This window comes from Pantherophis guttatus, chromosome 4 (genome assembly GCF_059756535.1).
Source record: "Pantherophis guttatus breed Tessera chromosome 4, ASM5975653v1, whole genome shotgun sequence".
Taxonomy (NCBI): domain Eukaryota; kingdom Metazoa; phylum Chordata; class Lepidosauria; order Squamata; family Colubridae; genus Pantherophis; species Pantherophis guttatus.
Genome location: NC_142066.1, coordinates 133,559,555 through 133,581,806, shown reverse-complemented (window position 1 = coordinate 133,581,806; position 22,252 = coordinate 133,559,555). Strand labels below are relative to the sequence as shown.

The window sequence follows — 22,252 nt, the reverse complement described above, 5'->3', positions numbered from 1 at the left end:
AACCTATGGCACGCGGTGCCACAATGGCACGCGGAGCCATATCTGTGGGCACGCAAGCCGTTGCCCTAGCTCAGCTCCAGCATGCATTCCCCTTCCAGGAGTCTCCATGCAGCCCATTTTGGATGCCAGGTAAGTACAGTGCTTATGCAGAGGCTCTGGGAGACCTTCTTCAGCCTCTGGAGGGCCTCCAGGAGGCAGGGGAGGCTGTTTTTACCCTCCCCAGGCTCCAAGAAAGTCTCTGGAGCCTGGGGAAGGCGAAAAACGGGCCTTCCGGGCCTGCCACTAACCTTTTTGCCATCGCGTGGTGGGATCGCATTCTCATGCACGGTGGTGTGGGGTGTCATTGACTTATGGGTGTGGGCATGCCCGCACATGACTCCCTTGTGCTCCCCCTGCTTTTGGCATGCGACAGCAAAAAGATTAGCCATCACTGCTCTAGGTTTTCGTCACAGAATTTGTATATTATAGTTATATCTTGAGACCAGCTGTTGTTGATATATAAGCATAAGCCTCCCCGATTAGGCAAAGATATTACAAAAAAATTCCAAGTTGGCTCTCAACGATGGAGGCCCTGATCCACCCCAATAGATGGGGAATGGAGAAAATGGGCAGGTATAAAGATATCTTAGGTGAAGGAGGGAATCTTAAATCAAATGATACTTTACGAGAGCAAAGAATAACTCTAGATTGGTGGACCTATTCACAAATAAAATCTAGATATCAGAAAGACAAAGAACAATACGGTTTAGAACTTGGATCAAATGGATTGGATAAAGTCCTGATGGGAACAGGTAAAAAGATTCTGGTTAAACTATACAACTATTTATTAGGTGATGACAAGACCGAAGATATCACAAAGAATCAAATAAATGCATGGGAGAAAAATATTGGGTGTGACATAAATTTTGGGGAATGGGAGGTGGCATGGAATAGGAACCTTAAATTGACTAGAACGGCGACATACAAGGAAAACCATTATAAAATGCTCCATAGATGGTATTTAGCTCCGGCCAGACTAGCAAAGATATACCCTAATATACATCCCAACTGTTGGAAATGTGGCCACGGTCAAGGCACCTTCTTTCACATGTGGTGGACATGCCCGGAAGCGAAAGGATACTGGAATAAGATCAGGAGATGGTTATATGAAATATTTCTCCTGGGAATAGTAAAGAAGCTATATGGAAAAGAAAAGATTCATTTAATGATTCATATAATTACAGCCTCCAGATTGGCATACGCACAGTATTGGAAAGAGAAAACCCAACCACCAGAAGAGCTTACAATTAGGAAAATATTGGAGTGCGCAGAGATGACTAAATTAACTCATGAATTAAATGATGATGATAAGTCAGATTATTATATTGTGTGGGAAAGGTGGTATAGGTGGATGCATGACAAAATGAAAGAAAGACCAAAAGGTGTGTTAAATAATGGTAAAAAGTGATTTGAAATATCACCAAGTATTATTTATGTATATAGTTAAAACACTGCACATCCGATATTATCAGTACATCTATGTTTTTGTTGTTGTTGTTTTTTTAAAAAATCTCAGTAAAGTTTTTCAAAAAAAAAAAAATAAGCATAAGCCTCCTCCCTTTTTTACCAGATGTTTCTGCAATTCTGTCTGATCGTTGAATCTGAGACCCTGGGATATGCAGGCTGCTATCTTCAATTGATTCATTTAACCAGGTTTCAGAGAAGCATAGGACTGCTGAATTGTAAAAATCAGAATTGTATCTGTTTAAAAGGAGTATTTCAACCATCATATTAGCAAGTGAACATACGTTGGCTAGGAAAATTGAAGGCAGAGGAGTTTTATTTCTCCTATTTCTTAGCTTGATTAAAATTCCCGCCCTTTTACCTCTCTTTTGCCGCTTCCTCCGTTTGGTTTTTTTGGGTAATTCATGGCACCGGGGAAATTGCTTCTTCCTGTGTTAGAATCTCCTCCGCCTTTGTAAAGACAGGGGGCGAGGGTGAAATCACAAAAAGCTGCTTCTTAAAGAAACGTTGCTTAATTTTTAGTAGATGGTCTCTTAAGAAAGCCGTAGTGGGTCGCAGAGAATAATTAAAAATAAAGAAACCATTAGAGAACATTTCACCAAGGCAGCCTTCAGCGGCGCAATCTTGGATTAATAAGAAAAAGACATTCTTTTTGTCCTGCAACCCTCCAGCCCAATTTCAGTTTGCTCTTCCAATAAATTGCTAATAACATAGAGGCCCTGTTGTGAGTTCATGGCTAATGTAACAGATCAGAAGACTAAATCTGCACCATGCTGTGAATTTTTCTCAGAGTTCTGGTTTTAAGATTTATTTTTATTTATTTATTTATTTATTTATTTGTTTAAATTTCTATACCGCCCTTCTCCAAATAGGACTCAGGGCGGTGCACAGCCTAAGTAAAAACAAAGCATACAAAATTTAAAAAACAGTATTAAAATAATTAAATATTCTGGCCGTAAATTAAAACAACCCAATTTAAAATCAATTTAAAATTTAGCTCAAGCCAGCCCAGGGTGGACATCAGTGGTGGGTTACTGGTTTGCCCCGGATTGGGTGAATTGGTAGCAGTGGGAGGCTCCACCTACCCGCCGGACGTCTCTGTGCATGCGCAAAAGCTTCTGCACATGCACAGAAGCATTGCGCACGTACAAGCGTGCATGCATCCATGAGCGAACCAGTAGCGACGGGATTTGAAACCTACTACTGGTGGACATGTATTTTAAATAAATAATAAAATAAATATGTCAAAGGGATATTGTGGAAGAGCTCAGAGACAGAAAGCAACCTTAAGTAGGCTGCATTCACACACTAAAGTAAGTCATGGTTAAAGGAATTATATTACAATTCAATCTATCATAATTTTAACTGTTTGGGCTTATACAACATGCAGTATCAACTAATCAATCTTGTTGGAATGTATAACACACTGAATTTGCCCATCACATTTTAGCAGGTTCATTTATAATTGTTCTGTGTTGTTTTGTGCTCAGTGCAGCACTACTTGGTGTTCTAGGCAAAGTCATATTCTGGTGTTTGCTATAGTTTGGGTTATCTTGTGATTTTATTAAAAATTTTAAAAAGGGGGCTCTTGGTTTTTTCTTCTTCAAGTTTTTGAGTTTTACTTTTAAACATTTCCAGCCCTGAACATTTTTTTTTCTTTCTAAGACATTGTTCTCCCATTGTTATCATGTGGCAACGTTTTAACTCTTGAGTTGGCTGCTGGCACACCAGGTGCACTGTTACTGCTTTTCCAAGTACAAATTTGATAAGCTATTCACACGACTCGCTAACATTCCTATCAGTGTTTTCTTTTGTTTCAGCAATAGATCATTCTTGACTTACAACCATTCATTTAGCGACCGTTCAGTTACAACCACACTAAGTGATATAACTGGTCCTCACACTTACAACCATTGCAGCATTCCCATGATCAAAATTTAAGCACTTGTCAACAGCATGTATTTATGGTAACTGCAGTATCCTGAGGTTATATGATTGCTATATGATTGTTATACGAGGCTATATGATTGTGACTTTCCCAGGTGGCTTCTAACAAGAAAAGTCACTGTGGGAAGGGGGCTTTACTTTAACGACTATGTGATCTACCTAACAACCTCAATGATTTACTTAACTGTGGCAAAAAGGTCGTAAAATTGACACAACTCACAATTACTTTAGTTACAATGGAAATTCTGGTTCCAATTGTCATCTTAAGTTGAGGACTACCTATATTATTAGCTTTTAAAGGATCCCTTTTGTGACTTTCAATATCTAGTGGCTATTCATTACCGCATAACTAAATTTGTAGATGTTTTTGAAAATTACAGAATTTTTTTTAAAGCAACAAGAAAAAATCATCAGATTTTATATTCATATTGTTTTCCGGAAGTCTTCAATTTTGGGGCTCCCTAAAATTGAATGCCTTAAACCCTGGTTAGAGACCAGCCTTAATGTTGCAAACGGGTAAAATAAGTGAAAGCACCGTTTGCATACACTACAGATTGTTCATAAAACACGAGGCGTGCTGGTCATTTCATCAGCTTTGTGCAATACATGAATTCAGACATCGTAGCTCCTTCTTCTCCAGGTCAACGGGTTAACCTGTGATGAAAATCTGCTTCAAAATTGGTCTTTTTACGTGAAAGCAAATCCTCCATCACTGGGTCTACCCTTGCATCGGGTGGCGGGTGGGCCCCATCCTCCCAGCAGCACGTCCAGCGCCCAAAGGAGGAGGAGGAAGAGGAGGCGAGAACCGCTGCCGTCTTCCCAACTCTACACACGCCCCCTCGAGAAGGAACCGAACGGGAGGCTCCGTGGGGAGACCTCCACGTAGGCCTCTTGGGCTGTTTGCCCCCGCCTATTTCGGCCCCTGCGGCAAGGCAAGAAGAATACTGGTCGCGGCTCCTCGCCTAACTTTTTATTTTCGAAAGAAAACCGCCAAGCCGTCACCTCAGGGTTGCCCTCAGAGCGCTGTTTCATTCCCTCTCTCTTGCTTGGTGTGTGTGTGGAAAAGAGAAAAGAAAAGGGTCTCGGTTGTCCCTTTCTGCTTCCCTCAGGCGCCTCCCTGTCTCCTCCCCCTCAGCCGTAGTAGCAGTTGTTCTCCGAAGCTGGAGCGGCGCTTCTTTAGGCTTAGGGCGAGGCGAAGCGCGCGGGGCCGCTAGACGACAACCCGGAGCCTTTCCTCTCCCCACCCCACCCCCCACCCCTTTGTAACCACCGCCCTATCCTTTCCTTCGCCGTCTCCTCAGTCGGTCAGCCTAAAGGAGGCGAAGCATATGAAACGTTTCAAAATGGCCCGACCCTGAGGGATTAGCAAAGCTTTCCTAGAGGAGCAGGAGGAGAGGCAACAACCTCGGGGGTGGGGGTTGGGGTGGGGTGGGGGAAATCCTTTGCAGTTGCTTCGCAGAAGCGCTTCTTCTTGGGATCGATCCCCTCCTTTCTCCAATGGTCCAAAGTGACCCGTCCAAATCGCCTCCTGTCACAGAAGTAGCGGCGGCGGCGCAAGAGATGCAGATGGATTTCCTGGAGAATCCCCCGGCGCTCGTTACGGCACTGCAGGTACGACTTTGGAGCGTGGGGCAGCCACGGCGAGGGGGCATCCACGAGGAGCCGCTGCCACGTGTGTGGAGGTGGCTGAACTGCCGCGAAACACAGAGCCGCAAAAGTAACCACCCCCTCGTGTTGGGCGAACCCACCACCTTAGGCCAGTTGACTAAGCCGTGGTTCAGTTTGCTAAGGGGATACGAATTGTTTGGGTACAGGTTACACAAAGCCACAAGGTAGATTCCTGGATTGTGGGTTGGGCAGGTTGCGTGAATCCAGACCTGCTGTTTGCCAACCAAGTATAATGTGCTGGGTGAACCTGACCAAATGTGATTTAGTCAGTGATAAAGTGGGTAAAGAAGTCATCATCTGACAGTCATATGTGGCTAATCTTGCCATTTCTAAAGACCGTTTCAATGTTCTGCAACAAAAACAAGACTCCTTGCATTTTTTAGCGAATCTGTTATTTGCATTAAGTGCATTTCACAGCTCACTTCATAGGTGCTTTCAGCCTTCTGCCTCTGGAAATTTTTAATATCTTCCTATCATTTTCCAGCCTCTAACTAATTTAGAGGTAATTATCTGGCTAGAGCTGCTCTTATTGACCACACTCGGTGAGGCACTCGGTTTATCCCAAATAGTCTTTTATAGCTTCTGAACATAACTTACTTTCTCAGAATTATTGTTATTAAGTTGGGACAAGATAGTATTGAGAAGTAATGGTGCTAGGTTACACAATTATTAAAAAAAAATCTAGCTCTGTTTCTAAACAAGTTAAGTTTAGAAACAGAAATAACAGCAAGCTTATTTTGACATCAGTTCCAAGGTGTTTTCAAGGTGTTTTCAAGGATGACCTCAAGGATATTTAAACAGCTCTGACCAATATGCCAATAGCAGAGGTAGCTGTGATTTTAGTATTTGTTACATTACAGAGCCACAGTCTTGTAGAGTTGCTTAACAGATAAATCTGTTAGAGCTTTGGGCTGAAATCTAACAGGAATACCATATTGGGAATAAGTCCCAATGTGTATAGTAGTTCACAGCATTGAAGTGTGATGTTAATTAGCTGCAAGAATTACAATATGTGACAATACATTCTTTAATCTTGTTGCAAGATTCTTGCAACAAGATTAAAAAAATCTGATTTGGTAATAAATAAACACCTGAATGCAAATCCCAGATTACTTAGAAGCATGCATTCAAGTGGCAGTGCAGAAACAATAACTTTCCTAGATTCTGAGAATATTCTGAGAGGATATTACTTTTTCACAAGTTCTTGATTTGAAAATCAGGTGGTGATTGGCATGTTGGAATGTTCTGTCAAAGACAAATATTTATTTTGTCAATTATTTTTTTACCTTTGTGCAAAGTTATACAGTAATCACTGTAGAGAAATAAAATACATGCATATATTTATGGATTAGGCCAGGATGATTTAGATTTTCTTAAATAATGTTTGCATAAGAAAACTTGGACTTGCTCAGACTCTGTCATATTAACTTAAAAGCAAGTTTTTGTTTTTAGTGAAATGCATATAGTCCAAAAGATCCAAATCTACGAAACTGATGGAAACGGGCAACTGTTTTATGTACTACACCAAGAAAACACATGCTTTTCCATATGAGTGCATGCTAGAAAGAGCTGTAGCATATGTATTACTTTTTCAATTAAACACAATTTTGGACACTAGCTGATAAGATTTGTAATGCATTCAACATTCATTCAACTAGAAATTAACAATTCCTTAAACTATCCTGTTACACAGAAAGAGACAAGTGGATGGTTTTTTTTTTTCATTTTTAAAACACTTATTTATGCACACAAAAGATATTCTAACGTAAGGACAAAACTTCTCTAATTCTTTTTAATTGTGCAAAATATTAATGGGAAGTATGAAGATGCACAATTGGACAATCATTCACCCTTAGAAAACATTCGTTACCATGAAAGTTTTACTTGGTAACTACATTGTTTGTCACGTTCTAGCAATTTTCTACTTGCTGCTTTCTTTGCAATATGGTGACACCCAGTGCTTTAATTTCTCTTTTATTCAGTAATTGAGGAAATCCACATTTGACAGGAAAGTGTATCATTTTTGAACTTGAAGTAAGATAAATGTATACAGGAGAAGTGTATATGCTTTCAGATTCCTTTTTTTATTTCCCTACTTTTTATTGGTCTTTGAAAGGGAGCTACATGTAGGCAAATTTATAGCATTTCTTACCAACTGCATGGTCAAATTTGCAAAGACATAGTTCATGCTAATAAAATGCATTTAATTTTCATCTGCGTATTTTAATCTATATTTTAAATATTACAATGTTCCATGATAGTACATTAGCTTATCTTGTACATGAAGTAATCTATTCTGTGATTAACTTTTAACACACTACATATTTTAGTGGAAATTAATAACCTACTATGGTAGTAATAAAGTATCCCAAACATCAACAAAACTTCTCAGATTTAAAATTATGTAATATATGAACCAAAAGTAAGGTAGTTCTAATAATGCAGCTAAGAGGTCTTCCAAAAGAACATTTTGTTTCACTAATAAATGATAAAAATGCTGAGTATTTCCATCAAACTACTCTGGATGTACTTATTTTGCTAGCAGAGTGAGCTCATTTATAAATAGTTACATCCTTTTGTGTGTAATAAATGGGATTACAGTTACAATGTATCTTTTGATCAAGATATATTTACTATGCTTTTATTTAATGTTAACTTTTCCTATAATTTGTGTGTGTGTATGTGTGTATTATGTATGTATGTATGTGTATATATATACATGTATATATACTATATCTATTTCTACCTGTAGTTTATTTTTCTCTAAACTGTTCTGATCTTAATAAGAAAGATTAAGATTAATATAAAATATTAAATTACAGTTTCTTCCTTCTTGTATAATTGTGATCAGTTTTTTCATACGTGAACTTTTTCCTGCTAAACTTAGAGCTAAATAGAACTTATGCAGTTGATGAATAGAATTGATTTTAAATTCTTTTCAGTGCTTTTGATTATATAATTAGGATCAGATTACAAGAGATTGTCAACAGAATGCTTCGTCAATAATTTTCTAGAGTTCTGATAATTCTTACTACACAAATTATTGTTTGTTCTCCATGAAACAGACAAAGTTACCCCATCTGTTATGAAGTGACCAAGGGAATGGATGCCCACTAGCAATCAGCAAAGCTATAAGAGGAACTTCACAATAAATCAGTTCATTACACAATTTGTCCCATTTATTTCTTATATTTTTGTTGAAGAACATTGTGTTTTTACTGAAACTGAAAGGCATCAATTTTCATTCCATTACTTCAAAGTAATTCTGTGATGTTCAAATAGCTAATAGGGAACTGCTTTTTTTCCTCAGGAATGAAAAAAATAATTTTCCACAGTGATGTAGATGGTAATGGACCTTGCTGGTTTTCATGACAGAATTTGTCATAGAAAATGACATTATTTGAACATTTTTTCAATGAAAATTAATTACTGACTGTAGATTGTATATCTCTAAGTTGTAATTGGCCCTGAAGAAATGTAGACAATAGCAAGGGATGCTGAGAGTTGTTGTTCAGCAACATCTGAAAATCCACTTCTACCTATCCAATTTATGATGAATTTACCTATTTGTATTGAAATTTCTGAACAGCTTTTCTGCATTTCTAAAAGTAGTCCTAGATAAACCTTTTGAAAACAGAGAGGAGAAAATAATACTTGAATTTAATTGCAGTCTGTTACTATTGCAGTCACTTGGATAATACATCATGCCAGCAACTGATCATTGACCATATTACACACTGAATCTCATTAATCCTATAAAGTAACAGTGATCAGAGATAGCATTAATGCCACTTATGGTAATAGCAACAACTATTCAGTTTCAAGCCTGTAAAGTATAGAGCAACTTTAGAATATGGGACAGGAAAGCAGCAGCAGCAACAGGTTTAAATTACTATGGGTGTAAGAATTGCAATGTCACACTGACACAGGCAGGCAGATGTTTACTATAGCTTCAAGCTAATTTTCAATAATGCTTATCTAGTCATGTTATTTTGAGTGCCTGAGGAAATACTTCAGAACTTAGTAGGTTTGCAAAATTGAATGTTGGAGAACTACAGCCAAATTTTGGCCAATAGAGTTTGACACAAGTGAAGCTGTTTTGCTGGTGACTGCATCCATATAGCCTGTTTTATTTTTTAAACTCATCAAGAAACTGGACTGCCACTTTTTAAACTTTCTTTTAAATAGATCTAGAATTTGTAGGTGGCTTTTCCTGCAAGTATTAACCATAATTAACTTAGTCAGCTTCCAAGTTGTCTTAAAAGACAACATCCTCTCAAGACTCATCATATGCCAAGAGAAAAAAATACCCTCAAGTTGAATTTATAACCACATCTGTGGATTGTTTTGGCAACTGCATGAAGGTAGTTTGCTATTGTTCCTTTCTGCAATGTTTTTCAATTACACAGTAGTCTCAAGTAGCAAGCAACTGTGCTTTGGTTTTGGTACCAGCTTTGATAAGCTATGTTCTGTAGCTGCTCCATTAATCAGTTCCTTTACAATAGGGTGTAGAAGACAAATATGTAATTGTCGTTGAGCTAAAAATATATGATACAGATAGTCCTGAACTTATAAAAGTTGTTCAAAGTTACAATGGCACTGAAAAAGTGACATGACTGTTTTTCACACCTATGGCTGTTATAGCATTCCCGTGGTCATGTGATCAAAATTCAGATGCTTGGCAACTGGTTTATATTAATGTGGGTTGCAATGTCCTGCGGTCAGAAGGTAGGCGACCTTCTGACAAGCAACGTCAATGGAAAAGTCACATTCACTTAATAACCTTGTTACTAACTTAATAGCTGCAATGATTTACTTAACAACTATGGTAAGAAAGGTCATAAAATGGGGCAAAATTAATTTAACAAATGTTTTGCTTAATAATATAAATTTTGGGCTGAATTGTGATCATAAGTTGAGAATTACCTCTATATAAATTATATGTTTCTAAGTTCTGTTCAGAATGCTTCATATGAGCTAAATCTTTACATATATGGGAATGAAAAGGAAAGGGGATTTGACATTCTGTAATTTTTAATAATATTTATATGCTGTCATTGATTTTAAAAGTTTTTGCATAAGGGCAGGGAGACTACTGAATACTTGTGGCTGTCTTTAGGTCTTGATCTGCTTTGGATATCTCCAAGTGCCTTTTGCCACATAAGTAAAATAATTCCCTTTGAAAAAAGTTTTTAGGTGGGTAAAAGAGTTCTGAATCTTTTTGACTTTTCATTTAGTGACTGTTTTGAATTTCTATACCATTTTTAAACTCTGACCTAAAAATAATAAAAAAGGACTTGTGTCCAGTTTCACTAAAGAGTTGTACTAGATGCACATATTTTCTTTGCATCTATTTTAAGCTTTGAGAAGATATTCATTCTTTTCTGAATGAAAATATTCAGTTTTCTGGATGTATCATATAATGTGTGATAAGGAAAGTAAGACCTTGTTTTCATAAAAGGCTTTTAGACGTACAAATATTCTGTGTTATTTATTGTTTATGCCATTCTATAAATTAGCTCTGAATTTCCTTTATTGTAATGCAGATTTTTATATTTCTATATTGGAGTCAGAAAATATGTAGCTGTATATTGCAAGCTATTAACGTTCATACTGTTTTGTTAGTGCTGCTTGCCATTTCTTCCTCACCTCATCTTTTACATAACTAGTGTCAGCCATAATGTTTCTTTTTTAACTCATACATTTTACAAGTTGATTGTGATATGTCACCAAATCAGCAATGTCTTTTTAAAAAATTGCTTTCATTCATTATGCACCCCACCACACATATATTCTTATCCTTATTCATTTGTATTTTTGCATAATCGTAGTCCTAATGGTTTGAATTTGAGGTTTGTACTTATTTATTATTTTAAATAGATGTAGTCCTGTAATTTGTCCTTATATGTACATCTTGTTACTACTTGTCTTCTAAATATGACAATTTCTGGTTTAAGTAACCTTTTGAATGTTTATATATCATTATGACTTTTTAATTTGTACTTCTTGAGAAATTATGTATACCTTTTGGGTCCTGTTTTTCCCTCTCTCTGGAATCCTTTAAATGAAATTACCAGTGAGCAACTAACTCTTTTTAAAAAATCCATTCATTGTCATTTATATAGTCATGCAGACTGTTGCATTATAGAATTGTATAATTGTGATTATTATTTTGTACAGAACCTTGAAACATTTGAATTATTGAATAAAAATAAATTGCTTTAATGCTTTAAGTACAACTGGATTTTTCCCCCTAGTCTGACTTTTTGATCAGTATCTGCTAAAATTCAAGAAAAATGTTTTTCTATGAATAGATGAAATTAAGCTTGGTTTAGTTTTAACTTAAGGTATGTGAGCCATGTATTGCAGCTTATTCAACAAATCATGATTTAAATATGCATAGCTTTGCACTATTTTTGAACTATATATACTTCATTGCCTAAGCATACAAGAATTTTTTCCCAAGATACATATTTTCAGAGCTGAAAGTCTGAAAGTACATTTGGTTCATGCATTTTCCTAAACCGTAATATGGTTTGTTTAGTTTTTGCCTTATCTTATATGAATTGAGTCATGGTTTGGAAAACATGATTTAGGACTTAGTGTGTTTTAGAAACATAGCCAATTATGGTTCATTCAATAAAGTGGTTAAATCATGGCTTATGTCAATTCAGTCCTAGAGTAGCTGGAAGAATATATTGGGTAACTGGAAGGGCATATAAACATGTTTTCCAGTGCATATGCCTGGTTTGCTTAGAATAGTTTTAATGTTAATACTGTAGTGTGTATTATAGCTATCACTAGTCTCCTCAGCACTTTTGAGATCCATTTCAAAGGATATTCTTAGTAATTTAGGAAACTTGTAATAATAACATATCATAATGTACTTTTCCTAGACTCTCCCTTTTAAAGATTCTTTAACGCTATTGGAATTGGAGGGAATGAGATATGGAAAGGAAAGGTTAGAGAATCTGGGAAACTGCAGAAATGAGAGGAATTATTTTCTGATTTTGCTAATGGAAATCAATACAAGTATGAAAGAAAACTGGCATAGGATTCCATTCATAGAGCTGGATTTAAAGAACCCTCAGCATGAGGAAATTGATCTGCACAAGCAAGTGATGCAAAGGTATTCACATGGCATTATAAAATGGTACTTCCAATGCTCGTTTGAATTACTTGTTCAAGGTTGTCTAATTATTGCTATCTATTAGGAGCATAACCTTCTGCTCCTAAACACATCATTGTTTCCTCTGACAGACGGTAGCTCTTCATGAGGCACTTACACACTCTCACCATGTCTCAAAAACAGTTTGAGATGGACCTGTCAATTGGCTCACTTCCCACTATCTTTACTTCACCTGACTTCAGAATATTGAAAACATCCTGGGAATACAAGTAGAGTTATGCCTCTAGCCAACAAATAGGAGCCTGCTAAATAAAGCAATTTAAAAGATCCAACAGAATGTTTTCTCAAATATTGCTTGTTCTGGAGCAACAAATATTTTGTACAAAAAGAAAACAAAGTTCTAGTGCTACCTTTCAAATATGTTTTAGCTGCAAAATAACACCCTCTCTGTTCTATTTCCATTTTAGCTTGTATTCTGTTCATGTTTTTATTATTAAAAAAAAGAATTAAAGAAAAATCAGATGTTGGTGAAGCCATCTGGCTAATAAGCTATCATTCCCTTTGTATTAAGAATCCAATTGAGACTTATAGAATTAGCATTAGCATCATCAGTTTTGTACCCAGGCACATTTCCCAATTACACTAACTATGGAATGAGTTCCCTTGAAGAACAGTATAACTTCTGACAAAATACATTCTGAGCTGGAGGAACTGGAGCTCATTATAAGGTGTTTTCACCTTGAAGCAGCCTGTCATTTTGCATATTAGTTTCCTTCTTTGCTAATCAAGACAGCATTTCCGTAGAATCTGCAAAGCTGTCTGAAACTCACTGAAATTGAGAGAAGAGACATTAGATTCCTTCATAAAGACACACAATGTTCATTAGACCTGGAAAGTTTCATTGTATAATAAGAAAGATTCTTATTATGTGATTTGGCTCTCAGTAAATCAGTTCAGATGCCAAATTCAGTCAGTGTTAGGGTCTCACAGAAATGTGAAGCCCTTTACAGCTTCATAGAGTGTAGAATCCTTGTATGAACATGCCAAGGGCTGTGTACAGGTAACTATGTTTTAGTTAAATATACTTTGGATTGGATCTAAAATATTTCGTATGCAAATCATGAGCCTTATTATTGAGTTACAACCTTCCCCAAATATAACAATATAATTGAAACATACATTTTATTTTAAATTACAGATTAATTATGGGTTTAGGGCAGTGGTTCTCAACCTGTGGGTCGGGACCCCTTTGGGGTCAAACAACCCTTTCACAGGGGTCGCCTAAGACCATCGGAAAACACATATTTTCAATGGTTAATGGAATAATTTTATGGTTGGGGGTCACCACAACATGAGGAACTGTATTAAAGGGTCGCGGCATTAGGAAGGTTGAGACCCACTGGTTTAGGGGGACTTTTGCAATTGTGGATTTAATTGCAAAATTAAAATTAAAACAATATACGTAATATGTGATAATACAGTATGTGTGTGTGATATGTGATAATATGATATGTGATAATATATATATATATATAATAGTATATGATAATCCATAATAAAGAACAATAGAACAGAATGTCTATATTATTGCCTAGGGAGCAAGGTAGATGTGGCAGTGGAAATCAAGAAAATAATTAAATTTCTCCCAAATGTTGTTTACATATTTCCTAAATGCAGAAGGATGAAATTCCCAGTCTCTGAATTATATAGAGCAGGCTTCTAAAGTTGGGGTCACAATCCTTGTGAGTGGTATGAACAATTTGTGGAGGATTACTCTTTATTTTAAAGCTGATCTGCCAACAAAAAGGAACTTGTAAAGAAAAATAATTTACAAAATCCAGCAATACTTTTTTTTCAACTATTGCTAGTTCTAGAGCAACAACTATCTCATATAAAAAGGAATGAAATATTTTTACCTTCAAAGGGAAGTCTCAAGAAAAGACTCTGCTTATTTATTTATTTCCCAATCTTAATCCCAAATAAATTATTATTATTCATAGAATGGCAGTCACATAAATTTATTGATTATTCCTTGCAATATTATTGCAAAATTTTAGAATCCCTAAAGAAAGGCTCCTTGAAATTCATAAACCAAAAACTTTGCCGAGGTTATGCATTTAATCTGATACATTACTTATAGGAAACAGGTTTGATCCATAATTGGATTTTACTGTCATATTACAGCACCTTAAAATGTTGCTTTCTATCTAGCAGATAAGAGTGAAATGTGGAAACATTACTTTAGTCATCACTCTGATTGGTTTTCAGACTAATGTAATTATAGTGAGGTCTGAAAAAGAGGTGATGTTGTTGTCTGAAGAGAAAATAATGTTAAAGTAAATTGTAAGGAGAAAATGTGGCACCACCACGAGCAGGAAGGTGAATGAGAGCATGTTTGAAGAACATACTGAACATGCTGAAAAAGAAATAGTGGTAAGATTTCAGGAAATTCCCTAGAAAAAAATTACACAGTTCTATAGAAAACACTAGATATCTGTTACATACTTCCAAGTCCTGATGCATCATGTTTTATGAAATAAGCAGATTTTTTTTTTTGCTTGCAAAATAATTTAGTCATGGTTCAGTACATAGTTCAGTACATAGTGCTGAATGATACTATGTGGGTTGAACATTGCTTTCCTTTTTTGATAATTCTTAAGTTTACTTATATATATTGTGTATGTGTGTGTATATATGTGTATGTATGTATGTATGTATGTATGTATGTATGTATGTATGTATGTAAACACACACACACATACACAGTATATATATAAGTAAAATGTAAGAATTATCAAAAAATCAATGTTCAAGCCCACATAGAATCACAGATGATGATAAACCTTAGCCTTAAATGTATCTGCAATAGTTACACATATACAAGATCAAGAAATTTTATTGTATTCAAATGACAGTAATTAAGATAGAATGGTGAAAAGTAAATTATATAGTAACTTTAAGGAGTAGTTCTGAAAATTAAATTCTAATGATGAAATATTGAAAAATCTGGTCCGAAAATAATTTAGGATCACAATTACAATACATCTTAGCAAACCTGTACTGAAAAAAATGTGAAATATGAGCGAACACAATAATAGCATTTACAGCATTGTATCCATTTTATGTAGAAAAACAAGTATATACAAAAAAGGACTACCCTGTTAAATTGAAATAAAAAATACAGGTTTTTTTTTTTCAGTATAGCTAATTGATTTATATAATCATGAATAAACAAACCATGGTTTCAGATAATGGTAAAATAGATAACTTCTCATGCAGAAGTAAAAGGCATTTGCTGTATTTTTTTGTCCAACAATAGAGAAGGAATTTCTTGAAATTTTATTTCTGAATCCTGAATATCCCTATATTCCTTGTTAAAACATGATATGGCATATGCAAATTTGATAGTTTTTCAATATAGCTATGCTTTTGTTATGAATTGTTAGTTAGAAAAATCTAATATACAAGATTGCATTAAATGATGCAAAAAGTATGCCTTTTGCTTCTTTATTTTTAATATTAAATGTATGCAAAGTTAAAATATTTTTATTTAATTTTACTTGAATGCATAAGCAAAATAAGTATGCATGATTAGAGTGTACATAGTATATTCAATTTTTAATGCCAAGTAAAATGATAGCAATTAATGTTTTATTTTAACAGTCTTACGGCAAAGGTGCAAGAAGGAAAAACAGATTTAAAGGCTCAGATGGGAGTACATCTTCTGACACTACCTCAAACAGTTTTGTTCGACAGGTACGTTACTTTTCTCTGTTTGGATAATATTTGGTTCTATTGCTTCACAAGATATCAAAAGTAATATTGTAGTAATTGCACAATTTCTGCTGTCAAAAAGAATAATAACAATACAAATAGAAAAGTTACTTCAAACTCTTCGATACAGATACAACTATATAATAAAATACTCTTGTTTTAGTTTAACAAAATAAAGATATAAAACTAAATATAAAAACATATACAAATAACAGCAACACTGTATATCACAATCTGAATAAAATATATAACCTACAAATGCATCATATTAACACTTTCAGAAATACACATATTACTAGATATTTCTATAGCAAAACAAAACATCCTCTATTTTCAGATTAAACAAATACATAAAAATTTAAGATAAAAATGCATCTCTATTAAGCTGGAGAATCAGAACATATTTAATCATCAGATTCCAAAATCAAAGTGTCATTTTTTCTTTTTGAAGCAACAGTCTAAAAGTTGTTTCTATGTAGAAAATCAAATTATCACCTTTAATCAAAGCAGTCAATGTTGCCATCTTAGCCAACTACATTAATTTCACAATTCTTCCCTTCATTGTGATAGTTTTTATATCCACCTCCCTCTTTGCCTGTAGAAGCCTTGCAGAAATTATTGTATATAAGAATAAGATTCCTTGTTTTAATAAAAATTATCCATCAAATTGTGGTTTCAGTATTCCTCATTGTTTTTCCCCTTCCCTCTTTTGTTGTAATTTTATAGTTTAACCTATATTTTTTGAAATATAATAATCTTCTTTAAAAAATTCTGCTGACAAGTCATATGCTTTGAAAAATCTCACAACTAACGTGCTGATAATTATGTATTTGCTAATCATTGAACAATACTGCATGCTAAGATGGCAACGCTGATTGCTTTTATTAAAAGTGATAATTTTTAATAAACTTTAATAATAAATAATAAAACGTTTAATAAACTTTTTACCTGGAAACCACTTCTAGACTTTTGCTTGATAAAGAAAAAAATGAAGATTTTGGAATCTGGTGATTAAATATGTTCTGATTATACAGCTTAATAAAGATACATTGAAAGATACTGCATGATTTTTACAGTTTATAGATTTTTAAAAGCTGGAAGAGATAAAAGTATGATAAGCCAATTCAATTTTTTTAATCAAGTAGAAGATTGGATCCTGAATAAGGTAGTTCAGTTACAGTTGGTTTTTTTTTTTTAATTTTTAGAAATTTAGAAGCAACTGGAAAAATGGTTTGTGTTTTATTTCATAAGAAAGAAAAAAAGAATGAGGTTATGAAGTTTCTAAATGCACTTACCTTCCCCTGATGGAAGAAAGTATCAGTGTTTTCCCTTCTGCACATTTGTTGGTTTGTTTAATACATTTCCATCCTGCCATTCTGTGATGCTTATGTAAACTATAAATAGAGCAATTTAAAATTTCCACAACTACATACAAAACAAACAGATTTTAACAAATAATGATAGTAAAACAATACAACAAAGTAATAGAAACATAAAATAATTGATGACATATAGAAACTCACATGAAATCTTTCCAAACAATGTTGCTTTTTCAAAGTAGATGCTCTAAAATGCATTGTATAATACTGTATTTTTTATCAGAATCTGCATAAGGATTATATAGGCTTCCATAATAAGTACGTAGATTTCTAAAATGTTGCTCCTGAAATAGTCAATTTCATTATGAAACAGCTGTTACTGTTTCTCTGTACTGTCCAACCAAGATGTAATTATTTATAATTTAGGTCTATTATTTCTTATTTTGTTTGTCTTGAACAAGTCTGCCCATCTTCTGTAAAAAGCCCTTCAGGTACTTGAACATACTGTCAAGCTGTCTTTGGTTTTTCATGCAAAATGTATCACGCACTCTTGTTGAAGCACACTTCTTTTGTAGCTGCATCATCTTGTTTGCTGATGATCCAGAAGGGAAATTTTTTGGAAGTACTGCTACTTGGTCCCCATGCCCTTAAAATTTTCCTATCAAATACTGAGCTTGCATTTAACTCTTGTTGAAATTAATGTTGCTGGTTACTGCTTATTGCTATAGAGTTTCTTAAATCTAATTAGCTCTCTGGAGTTTGCTTTTTAACAATAATGTCATCTGCAGATTTAATAATTTTATTTTCTAATCATTCATTGAAATCATTTATAAATACATTGGGCTGTATTGGGCATGAAATGGAACTTAGTGGTATTATCTCTTGACAACCCCTTCCAATTTCACCATGACACTTAACATTTACTCTTTGGAAACTATTGTTCAAACAGTTGTATATTCATTAATGGAAACATAGACCAGCTCACATTCGGGATAGAATCATATGAGATATTTTTCAAAATCTTTATTGAAAGTCAAAGGTATAATACTATCTGGCTTGAGAGTCAGTAGTACAGGTAGTCCTCGATTTATGACCACAATTGAGCCCAAAATTTATGTTGCTAAATGAGAAATTTGTTAAGTGAATTTTGCCCCATTTTACAAGTTTTCATGCCACAGTTGTTAAGTGAATCATTGCAGTTAAGTTAGTAATATGGTTGTTAAATGAATCTGGTTTCACCATTGACTTTGCCTATAATGAGATCACAAAAGGTGAACACATGACCCCAGGACACTGCAACCGTCGTAAATATGAATCAATTGCCAAGCATCTGAATTTGAATCACATGACAATGGGGCAGCTGCAATGGTCATAAGTGTGAAAAATGGTCATAAGTCACTTTTTTTCAGTGCCATTGCAACTTTGAATGGTCACTTTGAACACTGTAACTTTGAACGGAACTATTGTTTAAGTGTAACTGTATATCTGTTGCCATATGAAAAAAAATATTAAAAGTCACATAGCATATAAGTTTAATAGATGATGATGATTGGAAAATAACTAATGTTGTTTCTTTGTTTAAAAAGGGAACACTGGAAACTATATAGTTACACATCTGTATCTGAGAAAATCCTAAAAAAATCAAGCAGTGCGTTGCAAGTATATAGAAAAGAAGAACAAAGGTGATACTCGAAGTCAATGTTTTTTAGTAGCAAGTGGTGTACTTAAAAACATTTTGTAATTATTACTTTTTATTTATCTATTAATATTAAAAAGCAAGCCCAGTTCAGATAGCTTAGGAAAACACTATATTAAATAGTTCATATTTGAAGGTTGAAAATGCTGGAGTAAAGAAAAACAAAATATAAATAACTTTATGTAAACTAGTTTCCAGTATAGTTTGCTTTTATTTTGATGGGGTGGGGGTGGGTATGAAGAGGAAAAATAACACTGCTTAGTGCAGAAGATTATTATTTATATCAGTTGGTTAAGGTTAGAATAATATGGTTATTTAATATTTGTCCTTTTAGGTTTTTGGTTAGTGACATAAAATTAAATACTGTGGCCTTCCCGGTTTCTCATATCCTATTCCTTTGGCTGTGCAACTAAGGTGTTGGAATTGAGGCTAAATGTGTATTGAGGATGGCAGATAAGAGAAAGATCCTAATATTGCATGATATATTGGATACATATTCCTTTCAACTTAATTTTAGTAGAAACATTTATAAAACAGCAGAGAAGCTCTGTCTTATAAAAACAAGACATTTTCATTCACATGCTAATAACAATAATTCTTCCAACAAGTTTTTTTTTCTAAGGTACTTGACATTTATCATCTAAAAATGAAAAGGGTAATCTAATGAGCCTTTTATAACTAGAAGAACAAAATAGTTCTAAGTGTCACTCCAAAGAGTTAGAGGCATAGAGGTATAAGAGGGGAAGTACAAGAAGCGGACTTCTACTATATGAAGTCCATGCTTTCAATATTGGAAATAATCTATGATCTCCTTAATTTATAAACATATTTACAAATACATACTGTATGTTTCCTAAGAATTAAGCCCCACTGAGTTTGGTAGAGCTTACTCTGTAGAGTATGTGAATATAAGAAGGCATCTTAATAAATTAATGATTGATTGCAATTTTAATATTTCTTTAGTTTTGTGATATGTATGCATTGAACTGCTAATAAACAAATGTGATAAGGAATATTGTATTTGGAGAAAATCCTTAAAACAACCATTGTGATTTACTAAAACAGACTGCTAGGAATATGTCTGAAAACATTGTACATCTGGTGACAAATACATATGCTCAACTGAAATATTTATGAGCTTCTGTGCTAGATTATGAGCAATATATTCCTACTGATTTAATAATTGAATAATCTACCTTACTACTACAAACATTACCCAAAACAATGGCATATAGAAAATAGAAAAAATGTTCAATTATAGTTAAAATACAAAGAAAATAAATTGTTTTTAAAAATGTCTAGTAGACTAAACACAAACTTTCCTTCACTATCACGAGAAAGAATGCATGAGAATCTTAGATCTGATGCAATCAATTTGCATGTTCTCTCTTATCGGGGCTGTGTGTGTGTGTCTCCTGAACTTTTGAAAGCCACATTTTGAGGATTTCTAGAAAGTCACTATGATTGGGGCTGATCTTGAGGTAGGATGAGGTTCTATGTGGCAGAAAAGGCTTGTCTCCTGGCACCTCTCAGATGGAACTTCTTAGCAGATGGATCTGCAACATGCCTTTCCTGCCAGATAGGGCAAGTAGATGTAATTGGGGAAAGAGAGTCCTTTAGCTATACAAATATTCATATATAATGAATTTAGGTAGCCCTTGACTTACAGCCATTTGTTTGGTTAAAACAGCTCTGAAAAAAGTAACTTATGACTTATCCTCACAGTTACAACTATTGTAGCATCCCCACAGTCATGTGATAAAAATTTGAGTGCTTGTGAACTGGCATGTATTTTCAGTAGATGCAGCATCTTGGGGTAATGTGATTGCCATTAGCAATTTTCTCAGTTGGCTTTTAACAAAAAAAGTCAGTGGGGGAAGCCAGAGTCACTTAATGACAGTATGATTCACTTAAAAACTGTAATGATTTGCTTAACATCCATGACAAAAAAATGTCATAAAATCAGGTGCAACTTCCTTAACAATGCATTGCTTAACAATGGAAATTCTGGTCCCCGTTAGGTTGAGGATTATCTATATACAGTTGTTCAATTTTCCTTCTTTAGGAGAGTCTGGAACTGTCTAAGTTTAGGTTAGCTACATACCCACTGTAAATAAAATAATAATTTTAAACCGTAATTCTATGTGTGGGAGAGTGAGGGTTCTGATTTTTGTAGATGGACTGGAGAATCTTATGTGACTCTCAGTTCTTTGGGTAAGTTATGATAAGGATTTATGTTAGACACTCAGAATTCAATTTTTATTATAGATTGCTAATAGTAAAATGACGCAAAAGATGCTAGGTTTAGATTGTTTCCAAAACATTCATGCATGTAAATATGCTCAAGTTAAGGAAGGCTATTCTGAGGCATTATACTCATACCCATTACGGTGTAATGAATATGAAATAATGCCATATTAGATATAGAAATGCTAGAGTAATTTTGTAGTTTTCTGTTTGAAAACATTTAAAGCATTAAGAAGCGCAGCTGTTCACAGTGTTACTTAACTAACCTTTTATATTGGAGCTGCAGGGTGTTCTTAGCAGGTCAGTAGAACTGGATGACAATAGATTGGGAAAAGCTATTCTACATAATCTATTTTCTTTATTTTCCTATCAGACATCTAGAATTAACTAATTCCATATAAACATTGATGATATGTCTCATGACACATAATGTCTTGAGCAAAGACTGAGGAGAACCAAAGACAAGATTAGGCAATTCCTCTAGTGATTTGGATCAGTAACTCTCTCAGCCCAATGCACCTGACAGAGTGGATCATGGGAGGGATAAAATGAGGGAGTAATCTTTGTAAACTATTCAAAGTTCCTTCAAGCCTATTTAGGTATTTCCTGAAACTTTTTTCAAACATGGAACTATTATTTTATTAAAATTGACACAGATGTACCTAGGTATGTTACATTTTCTTCTCTAATGAGTGTCATGTATTCTCAGCTAATAAGATTTAACAAGCTTTTCAAAGGTACTAAGTTTTAGACTTATGCATGACTTTTAATGCTCCATTCTGCTGTTACTTATTTATTCTTGCCTTTTTCTTGGGATGCAAGTTTATTTATTTAATTTATTTAATTTGATTTGTATGCCGCCCTATCTCCATAGGACTCAGGGCGGCTCACAACAATTAAAATCAAACCAGATAAAAACATATTAAAATACAAATTAAACGTATGTTAAAACTCATTAAAATAACCAAA

General features: G+C 34.4%; 1 protein-coding gene across 4 annotated transcripts in view; it reads left to right on the top strand.

Moving 5' to 3' along the window:
- Positions 1 to 3,155: 3,155 nt before the first annotated feature.
- The window catches only part of CACNB2 (calcium voltage-gated channel auxiliary subunit beta 2), a 219,380-nt gene continuing 200,283 nt past the window's right edge, over positions 3,156 to 22,252 (top strand). For 3 of the 4 annotated variants that reach the window (XM_034401955.3, XM_034401958.2, XM_034401954.3), the window contains exons 1-2: positions 3,156 to 5,061; positions 15,911 to 16,003. In XM_034401955.3, coding sequence (XP_034257846.1) covers positions 4,948 to 5,061; positions 15,911 to 16,003 — 207 coding nt within the window. In that variant the 5' untranslated portion in view covers positions 3,156 to 4,947. Of the gene's footprint in view, positions 5,062 to 8,712; positions 12,248 to 15,910; positions 16,004 to 22,252 lie in introns of those variants that run through there. The other variant, XM_087892841.1, reaches the window with a different exon arrangement.